Source organism: Phodopus roborovskii, unplaced genomic scaffold (assembly GCF_943737965.1).
Source record: "Phodopus roborovskii unplaced genomic scaffold, PHOROB, whole genome shotgun sequence".
Lineage (NCBI taxonomy): Eukaryota > Metazoa > Chordata > Mammalia > Rodentia > Cricetidae > Phodopus > Phodopus roborovskii.
This window is the reverse complement of record NW_026126585.1, coordinates 14559874-14572748: the sequence shown is the minus strand read 5'-3', so window position 1 is coordinate 14572748 and position 12875 is coordinate 14559874. Positions and strand designations below refer to the sequence as shown.

Below are 12875 nucleotides of genomic sequence, written 5' to 3'. Positions count from 1 at the left end.
TGCTGCTTCCGAGGGGGGCAAAGACAGATCCCATGCGTGACACATCTCTGTGCACAGTCAGCTCCAAACACAATTTTAGGTAGATACACAGCAGGCTTTTCATAAAAGGTGCGGCTTCCTTCAGGGGCAAACTCAGAGCTCTTAAGGCTTTTCAGCTCTGTTGCCCAATCCGTCCCCCCCATTCAGTTCACTGGAAACAAGACTTTTCATCCCAGTTGATGAAGAGTTGAGTCAGAGTCAAGGGTGATACACACTGCAGCGAGAGCCTGTTGGGGCGGGGTGTGGGAGGGTCATAGTCAATTAATTCAAGAAAACCACAGCGTCCATTGAGACCTTTGAAGTGCCCTGAGGACAAGGGCTGAGCCATCTTTTGGTTGCCATCAGGCTTCTGCCATGCTTGGTTCTGATTTTCTCTGCTCTGCAGCCTAGGTGGACAACGGGCTTCAATCCTTGCTGTAGGACATGAAGGCACAGAGCATTTCTTACTGGCTCCTGGGCATGGCACTTGTCCTCGGCTCGGCGCACACCGGCAGCCTCAGGAGATGTCTGATTTCTGTGGACAGGCACCTTATAGAAAAGAGTTTCCCAGAAATCAAGAGAGCCCTGGTGAGCATGGCTTGTCTGAAGGAATGGGATCCTCCATCTTAGCCTGAAAGGCAATCTCCTTCCTGTTAATTGTGGGGAATCCTGGGGAAGTGGGGAGTTCCCGCATCGATGTCTGTCCTGCTCTCCACAGCAAACTAAAGACACCTTCCAAAACGTCACCATCCTGTCTGCATTGGAGAATCTGAAGAGCATTAAGGTACCAGTTGGTTTGGGCCCGCTTTTTAATGACTTTGTGCTAAGAAACAAATCCCTACCCAGTATGCTTCTCCACCCCACCTCCCGAGACAGGGTTTCTCTGTGTTGCTTTGGAGGTTGTCCTGGAACTCGCTCTGTAGCCCAGGCTGGCCTCGAACTCACAGAGATCCACCTGCCTCTGCCTCCCAAGTGCTGGGGTTAAAGGTGTGAGCTCCCCATGCCCGGCACCTAGTATGTTCTTAATGCTCCAGGCTTGTTTGTCATCTGAGCAGTTTGGGAATGTCAGAGTCCCAGTGACTCTAAAATCATGGTATGACCAAAGAAATGACACTTCCCCACAGGGTAACAGAAGTACCAGGTACTCCAGGTACTCCAATGGCACAGGAATTTAGTGGCTTGGAGATATTTTTTTGGGGGGGGGGAAGATTCCATGGGAAGGAGTGATAACAAACAAACAAACAAAACCCAGAGACATTTGAAGTTGAGGAGGCTGCAGATGAGTAAACAAAAGGTGTAAGATCCAGGGGAGGAGGGGAGAGACAGGACTGAAGGCAGAACTGTGTAATAGGGACAGCGAGGCAAGCAGGTTTAGATGCACAGGATGTACAGAATAGGGTGGGGGCCCAGAGGGACAGCTACCCTTGGAACCAGGCTGAGACTCAGCTCCCTGACAGGGACAACAGAGCGGCTAAGGAGACCTTGGGAAGGAAGTTCTATCACAGAACTATTCCAGAAAGTTTGGGAATGGGCTTTGCTATGGCAGCTGAATGGGAAGGCCAGTAGGGATTCCAGCCCCACACTCTGGAAATATTGTCACCAGATGGTAGCTTGCCAGCTGATACTTTGCTTTACAAAAAGAGCGGTGCAGTTTAGGGTGATCTCTTGGCCGGGTGTGAGGGAATGTACTCCCAGCACTTGAGAGGCAGAGGCAGGAGGATCATTACAAGTCTGAAGCCAGTCTGTTCAACTTGGTGAGTCCTAGGCCACTGTAACTCATGTTGATGAATAAACCCAATTTTCAGTTCAAAGGGCATACACGATAGTTTACTCTATAGCCAAATATTAGCAACTGCAGCTTGGAATCTAGATTATGTTAGATACAGTGTTTCAAAGCAGCGAAGTATCGTGAGGCTTGTACAGGGAGAGACCAAAGGACAGTCATAAACAAAGGGATCTAAACCCTTATTGATGGGTACATAGGTAGCTAGGTTGTAGCAAATTGTGGAGAGTCTGCTATAGGTCTCAGATGCTATAGGATGACACTCTTAGCTTTGGGGACACTAGTGGTCTGGTAGTATTTTTCACAAAGTTTCTCCTGGTAGTCACAGTTGCCAGGTCAGACATAGAGATGACAACCCCCCATAGCCACAGAAGTTCTGAGTAGTCAGTCAGCTTTGTAGGATCTTAGTCATAGGTTAGGCTTTCTTTCTTGTGATTTCCAGTTCATGCTTATCAAGACAGTGTCTCAAAAAGCAAAGCAAATTAAACAAAATGAAGAACTTTTCTGACCTCTGGGCTCAAATGATCTACGTTTTTGTTGTTGTTGAGTTCTTACATGGCAAACTGAAAGTATGTATCTATGAGGAATTGAGACTTCGAAGGGGGAGGGAAGATGAGTTAACGACCAAGCCGGGAACAGGACTGCCCCTTCTAGTTTATGCCTCTGTTTCCAGACTCTTTCTCCTCCTGAGCTGGAGAAAAGGCTGAGGCACAGTAAGGGAGGAGCTAGTGAGCTAGGATCTTTGTTATACTTTCTTCTGTCTCTCTTTCACTCCATGTCTTTTCTGTTTTAAAATTACTTATTATTTGCATGTGTGTGCCTGCCTGTGTGTGCGCCTGCGTGCATATGAGAGAGAGAGAGCTCTGGGTGTTCGTTCTTTCCTTCATGGGATTTGAGCATAAAACTCAGGTTCTTAACCTCAGCCACAAGTTCTTCAACTTCTGAACCAATTTTCCTCCCTCCCTCCTCCCTCCCTCCCTCTCTCTCTCCCTCCCTCCCTCCCTTCTGTCTCCCTCCCTCCCTCCCTTCTGTCTCCCTCTCTCCCTCCCTCCCTCTCTCCCTCCCTTCTGTCTCCCTCCCTCCCTCCCTCCCACCTCTTTGTCTCCCTCTCTCCCCACCTCCTTTTCTTCCTTCCTTCCGATTCTTTTTTTTTTACAATGTCACAGTCTTTAGTGATGCAGAGGTATGTAACCTTTTCTTCTGATTAAGGGCCCAAAGAGAGCAATTAGTCTGCCACTGTCTAGGAAAAGCTGCCCCCAGGCCAGGGGCTGAGGTCAAAGGTACTTCCTTAGGCCTGCAGAGTTCAGGTTGCTAGGAGGCAACTGTTGCATCTCTGGGCTGTGTGTTGAGCATCTGGTGTCTTGTCTTAGAGGCATCTGCTTTCCATTGCCATCCTCTGACATTCCCAGATGTGGCTGCCAGTCTCCAGGCTTGCAAATTTCAGCCCCCCCCTCCAGTTTAAGGGGACAAACTTTGAAAGAAAGTGTGTGTGTTTCAGGGCTCAATGGCCAGGATGATTGGTCATATTTGATATGATATGTGCTGTCCAGAAGCCAAGATATTGCGGGCTGGGAGATTACAGGGCTGGCAACCTTGGCTTATGGGATGCAAACCCTCTCAAAAAGGAGGCCTCTGTTCTTGGAGGGATTTGAGAATTTCTGATATTGTGCTGGGGATGCTGTGCCGAGAATCCTTGTCTGTGATGGGATTCCAAGCCCTGTTCTTTGTGAATGTATCTCCTGGCTGTAGGTAGCCTGACTGCGGGAAGCGCGGAAGAATTCTAGAAAAGAATGTTTAGTTACTTCTTGTACTGTCTCTCTAGAGTGCTGAGAGCGGAGGGCCTCTGAAGCATGCTCTAATCTGTGTCTGTAGCCTGTAGATGTGTGCTGTGTGACCAGTCACCTCCTGGCCTTCTACAGAGACAGGGTGTTCAAGGACCACCAGGAGACAAGCCATAAGGTCATGAGGCAAATCAGCGGCATTGCCAACTCCTTCCTCTACATGCTGAAAACTCTGGAGCAGTGTGTGAGTCAGTGCTCCGAATTCCAAGCATCTGTGCCCATCTGCCCAGAATGAGGCCGGGACTTTTGAAGTCAGGGCATTTCTTGTCCTATCATTCACTTCTGTGTCTTTTTTGAGACTTTGCAAAGGTTTTGCCAGTCTCAGGGACCTGCCTGCCGACTCCTCCTCAGACAGGTCTCCTCATGGAGTAACCAGCTGATGCCAGAGTATAAGAGGGGTTTGCCAGGGATTGCGTTCTGACCATAAGCACACCTCTGTACTTTCTGTTTCTGACCCTTGGGAATTTCCACAGTAAGACATGTCTGGGGCATCGTAGTAAGTTCGAAGTTAAAATCAAACAGAGACGAGAGTAAAAGCCACCAACCAAAACCCAGGCTAAGGGACACCATAGGCTCCAGCCTAACGGCTGCTGATGTGATGCATTCCTGTGTGACATGGCTTCCCTCTTTGTCTCAGATTCAAAACACTGTTAGGAAGGGTGATGGCTCCTGCCCTGCTTTAAACCTACAGAAACGGAATCAAACAGATGTATTTTCTCAGCTAGTTAACCTTGTAGGGGGTTGCATTCTGCGTCTACAAGGTAGACCTGGTGTTTGATCTCCTGACGCTAGCCATCTGTGTTGATGCAGAAGGAGTAGAAGCCAGGGTGAAACGCAGACTTTCTCCACAAGCAGACCCTATTGCCTCTCAGCTGTTCTTTCCTAAGCCATTTCACTGACCTAGGAAGGAGGGGCCTGTAGGGAGGAGGGGCCTGTAGAGAGGAGGGGCCTGTAGGGAGGGAGGAGGGGCCTGTAGGGAAGGAGGAGGGGCCTGTAGGGAGGGAGGCATGGAGGGAGGAGGGGCCTGTAGGGAGGGAGGAGGGGCCTGTAGGGAGGGAGGAGGGGCCTGGAGGGAGGGAGGCATGGAGGGAGGAGGGGCCTGTAGGGAGGAGGTTGTGGGACAGTTGTCTAATGAGTGCTGCCCTCACTGTGATCCAGCAGATGCATAATCAGTGTCACTGTAGTGCCGAAGCCACCAATGCAACCAGAACCGTCCATGACAACTATGATCAGGTGGGTCCGGGGAGAGTATAGAGAAGACAGAAAATGAGATGGTTGAGAGAGCACCGTATTTCAGCCCTCTCTCCAGGCAAAATCATTTCTTTTTCCCACCAGTCTTCATTGAGGGCCCACCCAAGCGGATGCCTGCAGAATGTTGCAGGTCATTGGGCAATTCCCTGGTCCTTTTCTCCGCCCTCTTTCCACTGTCTTTTTACACCTTAACTCGGGCCTAGCCTACATACAATGCATGTCGTGTCCCCCACCTCCCCTTAATTCTGAGGCTGAGGCTGTTACCCACAGAACACAATGCATACAGTGTTCTCGTGGTCAGGACCCGGCCCTCAGCATCCTGCCTAGTGCACTAGGTACTTCTCACATGGGTGTCGATGCAGAAACAGTTACCAGGGTGTGTCAGCTGCAGATCTGATCGAAGTACAGTAGTTCATTGTACAGGGCACTGAAGAGCGAAGAGCTTAGGACCATTTTTGAGCTTGGCTTTTTGGGGGACAGGCTTTGAGTGATGCTGGAGGGAGAGCGAAGTGTTGCCGCATTGACTCTTCACAGCAAGGCTCCGAGTATAAACTGCATTAGGTAGATTAGGAAATAGAGGCGCGAACAGGTTGTGTGAGTTCACTAAGTTTATACTGCAGCTCCTTGGTAGAGTTAGGATATGGTCCCCTGCTGAATGGGCTCCATAGGATGTGGTTTTAGCTCCTACCATCTCCTTTTAGAATAGAAGGATGTGGACTAAGTCAGGGCTTGCATTCTAGGACTGATTGTTACTGACCATGTGACGCTTGGGTACACACTCTTTGGGGGCCTCAGGGCTTGGATGTCAGTGGGGGCCACAAGCTCTCACTGGAGAGCACTTGAGAGCATAAGGCTTCTCATGAAGTAAGAACACTGAGAAGACCTGGCTGGCAAGGCTAACATTTCCTGTGAAGAGAAGGAGAAACGGGGGAAATGAATGAAGGGTTTAAAAATGTGTGTGTAAGGATCTGAAATGATTTAAACTGCTTGTGTGTGTGTGTGTGTGTGTATGTTGGGGGGATGCTAAGCTATGAGGAAATAAGTTTCCATTCTGCGTGCTATGCAAAAGGTTTGATAAATAAAAAGAGAAACTGCGTAGGGCTCAGAAGATGGGGACTCTAATATATAGGCTTCAGTGTAGTCAGATAGGGCCTCATGATGTCCTTTCAATTATTTATTTATTTATTTATTTATTTATTTATTTATTTTGTTTTAGCTGGAGGTCTCATCGGCTGCCCTTAAGTCTCTAGGAGAGCTAGACATCTTTTTAACCTGGATTGATGAGAATCATCGAGAGACTTCTGCAGATTGACACTAAGTGCCTTGTCTGATCACCTAGGGATACACAATCCACTGTGAGCTCTCTCTCCACCCCCCCACCCCCATGGTCAACACCTAACTTTGAAGAGTAGAGAGGTATGGAAAGCCCCATCCTCTTTTCTTGGAGATTGCTGATGTGGAAGGGACCCTCTCTTCTGGGCTGGGGCCTCACTGGAAAGAATCAGGGTTTGAGTGGATCTCAGCTGCTGGCTGAGGTCTCAGCTCTCTGATCTCAGCTGGAAATAGCCGAGTTGGCAGCTATGGTAGTTAAAGCAACATGAGGCTGTTGAGAGATCCCGGATGCTGCCACGGACGGACAGACAGCCCCTCTTATTTATTATGAAGTGCTTTCCCCAGGCCCATGCTGGGTACCTACCACACGGTGTGCTGTAGTGCATATTGTACTGACTGACATTTATGAATAAACTGTGCGGTCCCCGTGAGAACGGATTGTCTTCTGAGTCAGGAAAGACTCACCCGTGGAAATAAAATGGGCCTCAAAAGTGGGGCACACACGGGGGAAGCTTAATTAATGGGGACAAAATGTGTGTAGGTTTCAAACAAAAAGTTAGAGGAGAAAAGGGTTCTAGATCAGTATATGGATACATTTTTTCATGGCTGTAACAAAGTATCGAGGCTGGGTAACTTTGTCAATAAAAACAAGTTTATTGCTCATAACCCTAGAGGCTCTAGGACATGAGTTTCACTGTCTGGGCCCTGATAAGGACTACACAGCAGGTGTTGTCACAACGGAGGGAACATGATAGGAGCGTGAATTCAAACAGAAGCCAGAACAATTCAGAAGCTAGGCCTATGTGTTCTCTTTTAAGTATGCTTTTATTTATTGTTTTGAGAATGTTATACCCACATGTGTGTATGTCTCCACAACCACTATCTGTGGGAGGCAAGAAGGCAGTCTGGTTCAACATGATCCAGTGGCTGGTGTTGGTTAAAACTTTGGGAGCCTGGTGCTGAGCAGTTTAGGCATATTTGAGCACACCACAATTTGGTGAAAAATCTTCCTGGTGATAAATAATTCAGTCAAGTGGATACAACAAAGCCTAAGGCATGACTAAGTTGAAACTCTTTGTAGGTCAGTGATCTCGCCCGTAAAGACAGGTTCTATAGATTGACTGAGAAAAACACGCTGGTGGTAAGCGTCTTGGGGAGGATCCTGTGTGGTCTCAGCCATACAGATAGTGCAAAGGACATCAGGCTATTAACCACATCCACTTCCCGCCTTCTGTGTGGAAAACAGGTTATGCATCTTTCCCCTTGAAGAGACAGCACCATGTCTTTAACATCCCGGTCCCCCGAGTGCTTATCTGTGAGCACAAGGACCTCTGTGCCTCCTACACATGTGTACAATGTGTTTCAATCAAATTCATCTCCAGCTCCTCCTCTCCCATTATCTCAATCCCAAAGCCACTGAGTCCAGTTAGTTCTGCCTGTATGCTCAGGGGCCATCTACTGGAGCATGGGCAACCTACGTAGGGCTCCATCGCTGAAGAGATCCGATGCTTACTCTCTCAGCAGCTAAGGTAGTTTGAGTGTGGATGGCACTGTTAGGCGGTGTGGCCTTGTAGGAGGAAGTGCCTCCATAGGCGTGGGCTTTGGGCTTTCAGAAGCTCAAGACAGGCCCTGCTGCCTGTGGATCTGGATGCAGAACTTTCACCTCCTTCCCCAGCACCACGGCTGCCTGCATGACCATGCTTCCTATTATGATGATAATGGGCTAAACCTCTGAACTTGTAAGCCAGCCCCAATTAAGTGTTTTCCTTTATAAGAGTTGCTGTGGTCATGGTGTCTCACACATCAACAGAACCCTAACTAAGATAGGCTTCATGAGCCCCTTCCCATCCATCCGGAGTGTTGACCGGCTTGGTCTTGGGAAAGTCTAATGCGTATATAGTCACAGCCATTGTGAGTTTGTCGTATTTGGAAAACATCACTGCTTTGTGGCAGTTCTCTACAACCTCTGGCTTTTACAATCCTCCTGCCTGGTCTTTTGAGATGAATCCTATGCCTTGGGATGGAGGGAGTGTAATTCGGAGGTCTCACGTGCCGACTAGCATTCCATAGACATGCACTTGGACCAGTTGTAAAATTATGAGGTCAGTACTGTCCACTGCACAAAGAAGCTTCTCTGATGAGGACTGGGAGTGGCACTAAGCTATGGTATAAGCTGAGACTACTTTGAGAGAGGTGGAGGCATAGTCCTGCTAGGCCGACAGGTGGAAGGAAGCACTGGGCTCATTAAAGATGCCTGACTCCCCTCCCCTTCCACCTTCCACCCTGCCCAAGGACTTTCAGATCTCCTGTTGAAGTGAGTCTGGGCGCCAGCTGTCTTCCTTGTCTTTGTTCTGAATTATCCAACTTCCTGTCAGAGCCCAAACAAGACAATGTCAGGGGAGAAAGAGAACTCATCCCATTCCAAAGCATAGAAACAAACACAGAAAAAACCCACCGCCATTTCTTCTGAACAGACTCCACTCTGTGTCTGAAGCTCCCTTCATAGCTGAGAATTTATTCTCGTGTTTCTCTCCCCTCCCCTCCCTCCCTGTGTGTGTTATTAGTTTTCAATAAAATCTGGCTGAGTGCTGAAACTTTTCTTGCCTTTTTAGTCTTTAATTTGGTAGAGAAAGTCATTTACTCCCGAAACCCTAGACAACAACATACAACATCACCTTAGCCAGAATGGCTACTACCATCAAGAAATCTGACAGCAAACGCTTTCAAAGACACAGGGAAGAATACTCCTTATGCACTGCTCGTGGAAGTGAAAACTCGTATAACCAATATGGAAACTGTATAGGGAACTCTCAAAACTTAAAAACAGAACCGCCGTATAACCCAGCTGAAACTAACACTTGGGACATATACATGGGGGATTCCATACCCCACCACACAGACACTTACACCTTTGTGCCTACAGATGCTCTATTTGTGATATCAGGAAAACACAGCCATCCCAGATGTCCATCGGTACGCGAATGGATAATGAGAACGTGACGCATATGCAATGGAATAGGTGTAATCAATTTAATAAATAAATAAAAATTTTCATGAAAATAAATGTACCCGGGGAGGTATGTCACAATATATACCTTGACTGTTAAACAAGTGTTCTTAACTCTGTGTCTTGTGAAACTTCTGCCATATTCGTGACATGAATTCTACTCAGAATAATGTTTCTAAATAGACACAGGAGAAAAGAAACTCATAACATTATAACGCGGCTATGGGAATATAAAAATAAGGTTCCTTCTTTGTTCATAACATGAACACAACTTAGCAGCATTGGGAAACACTATGCTCTTTTGAGCTATCTCCAGGCATTTTCATGAGATCTATCAGGGACAAAGTTATCTGTCCTGCCAGCACTGTGCTGACTGGTGTTTGCTGTCTGTCCCTGGAGAAGATGGTCATGTTTGACCTTCTCCCAGGTTAAGAACTTGGTGATAGATGAGCTCCCCAAACCCCTTTCTTGCCCACTTTAGCATGATCCTGCCCCAATGACTGCACATGGGGGCTTTCCCCTGCTCATTTATGAAGTTAAAAGGAAAACAACTGTGTAAATCCCCAGTCTTCCCGGAGAGGAAACTAAATTCAAATTTCTCCTGGATTCTTGTACTTGACTCCAGCCTAAGGCAGGGAGGGCCCTGCTGAAAGACTCACAGCCTGCAGGTAGAGTTGTGTGAGGGCTTAGCCAACTCTGGGAACTTAGTGATGTCAGAAGGAGGATTTGTGCATGAAAAAGGGAGGCAGCGAATTGAACTGGGTGGAATGCAGTGTGGCATGACGTAAGGATGCAGGAAGGGGAAATGACGTCACTCATTTTGACAGGAGGGAGGACAGGGAAGTGAAAGTGTACTTCTGACAGTTGGCTGCTTTATTCATCCCCGCCCTGCCCGGCTCCCGGAGAGTCTGCAGCAAAATTCCCAGCACGTGGGCAAGGGAGTGGCAGAGGCTTTTACCTGCCCTGGTACCCTGTGTGCTAGGATTCTTCCTCCAGACCCCGAGACATGTGGGTTTCCCGGCAAAATGATGCAATTGGGCAGGAGGTGCAGTTGTCAGCAGTTGTGACATTAAGGACCAGGAAAACCCTGATTAGGGAACTCGGAACCCAGTGTGGGAGAAGGAATCTCTAGGTTTCCTTCTTGCTGTGGCTCACTTCGGAACTCAGGTTCATTTCATTCTCTGATTAGATAGGTGCTCACAGCCGGTTTTGACACCCGGTTTTCCCAAGCTGGCTTGATGCGCACGTGAAATGCAAGTTAGGATAGAAAGACAGGAACAATTACGGATATGAAAAGAAAAAGGAGCCCCTCAGCCTTGGGACTGGCTGAAGTCTCTCCCAGTGGTGAATCAAGAATTCCAACATAATTGGCAGCATTTGCTTAAGGCATTCCCCCTCCCTTTCCCTGCTATAATCCTCCAGTTCTCTAGGAACCAGAAACCCCATTTACAATAAAAGATACTCTCTGGTTTTCCCTTATCAGATTCTAAACCTGTGCAAGCCACCTCTGGATTTGCATAGAGTCACCAAAAGGAGAGGGAAAGGGGACACTGAGTTCAGGGGAGAGGGTGGAGGTGCTGCAGGGAACTCCATTCTGGTTCAGTACTCTGCTCTCCTCGCAACTGCCTTTGCTCAGAGGGAACACCCAACCAGGTGTTCCCTTATGCAGAGCTACAACCAGCCAGCCCCTCAGGCAGGGGTTGTTGAGGAAGGTGTTGGCTTGAGCCAGGCTGCAGAGAAGCACCTTGGGACTTGAGGAAATGGGGTGCCGCTAGACACGTCCCAAGGGTTTTCCAGCCCTCGCCTCTGCCACTGCCACTTATTTCCTTCACGTGGCACACATATAAGTTACTGGGAGAGTCTCAGCCTGAGACAGACTCCTAGGAGACCAGAAGTAGCAGCCTTCCTACTCAGGTAAGAGACTTTCTCAAATGATTCTGGGCACGAGCCCCCGGTGCACCCCATCATTTACCCATGTCCAAAGGAACACTTTCCAGGAAGATGAAGTCCATCAGGGGACCAGGAGGTTTCACTGTTACCTTTGTATCGGGTAGGCAATGGGAGCATAGCCCTTAACGGTGGGAGTCTAACCAAAGCTGGTCTGATGAATTTACTAAGGCCACACACAGTTCTCATCTTAAGTGGAGTAAGAGAGTAATCTGGAGCCATTTTAATTAGGCTTGGTGACCTAAATTCCATGTTCATGAAGCTTTATACATAAAACAAAGAAATTGGGTTTTAAAAATTAATATTTAAGGTTTTCTCTGACATAGGCCTGGCTAAAATAAGGACCTTGAAAACCCTGTTTGTTCATTTGTTTGTTTTTAAAGAGGCAGTAATGGGTAAGCAAATCTTAAAATCCCATATATACAAACGTTATTCTCTTAGTCTTTGGAATAAAGAGTTTTGTATATCTCAAGGGAGAACAATTACCCAATAGGAAAAAATGTGTGCTGGGGTGGGAGTTATCATCTCACAATGAATTTACAACCCCAAACAGGGAGCAGGTTGTACAACCAGAATAGGGATAAGGGCAGGGAGATAACATCACAACCAGGATTGTATGATTACGCATAGCTTGTCCTTCAAAACAGTTTAAATTTTTGTAAGTTTAAAATTTCATGTTATTTGTCTCACAGGGAGATTTAGGGCCATTAGCTATCTCTTTTTGTTTACCTATGTGGTCACATTTATTGAATATACTTTTTGTCTTTTATATTTGTTTCATTAAATTTAATTTTATGAAATATTAGTTTTAGTGGGGGCCAAAGGAAGCTGGGCCAAGTAAACAACATTAATTTTTGTGAGCACTTAAAAGCCAATTTGGTACTAACTAAATTATGTTAAAATCAAAGAAACAAAACCATACACCAACACTGTGTATATACATATACATACATACACACACGCATATACATGTGTGCATATATGTGTATATACATACATATATATACAATCACATATAAGATACATTTTAATACGTCAAGAGTTTGAGTGTTATTGTTTGTTAGGAATATATTTTCTTTATCCTCAAGGGAAACAACAGCCAGGCAAGGTGGTTGGGAGGCAGATAAACCAGTTTGGAGGAAGTAAATGTTTCTCCTTAGTTTTCCAAATACTTTTAAGGTAGTACTTATCACACATAAAGCCGGCTAGAGTACCAGATGGCAGATTGTCTTCAAACACTTCCAGCCCCCTCTCTTTCTCCAGAGAGATTATGTATGTATGTATGTATGTATGTATTTTTTTCCTTTTCTCCTGAAAACTTGCCTGTCTGTCTATATGAGCTAGCAGATAAGTGTTTTGAGTCAGTTTTATGTGCTGTTTTGGGAATGACTTTCTCACTGGATCTTGGCATTATCCTGTGTGGTTATGCAAACCCAAGGGTACTTCTTCATGTGTCTGCCCAAGAATGGGGCATGTTTGTTGATTTTCTCTATGGGGAGAGGCTGTTGCCTGCCATGGAATGTTCCCTTTGACACCTCCACACTTCTGGGTGGGAGGGAACAGGTACATCTGAAATTCCTAGGCTAAAAGCTTGGCCATGGCAAGGTCACAGGAGAATCAGCAAAAACCACTCAGAATTATGCTTAAGGAGAGTCAGGAAACAAAGGCCCAAATGATAATGAACCAAAGCATTTCA

General features: G+C 46.8%; 1 protein-coding gene across 1 annotated transcript; it reads left to right on the top strand.

Moving 5' to 3' along the window:
* Window positions 1–462: 462 nt before the first annotated feature.
* Window positions 463–6216, top strand: Il19 (interleukin 19). Its single transcript, XM_051203971.1, has 5 exons — window positions 463–606; window positions 737–802; window positions 3674–3826; window positions 4801–4875; window positions 6110–6216. Exons 1-5 carry the CDS (start codon window positions 463–465, stop codon window positions 6203–6205), a joined length of 534 nt encoding a protein of 177 aa, XP_051059928.1. The 3' UTR covers window positions 6206–6216.
* Window positions 6217–12875: the final 6659 nt, after the last annotated feature.

What these genes read in the sequence shown, in the direction of transcription:
- Il19 (XM_051203971.1), top strand. Translation starts at nt 463, where the DNA reads ATGAAGGCACAGAGCATTTCTTACTGGCTCCTGGGCATGGCACTTGTC. An exon ending in TGAAAACTCTGGAGCAGTGT is followed by an intron (nt 3,827 to 4,800) that starts GTGAGTCAGTGC and finishes ACTGTGATCCAG; the next exon opens with CAGATGCATAATCAGTGTCA. An exon ending in TCCATGACAACTATGATCAG is followed by an intron (nt 4,876 to 6,109) that starts GTGGGTCCGGGG and finishes ATTTTGTTTTAG; the next exon opens with CTGGAGGTCTCATCGGCTGC.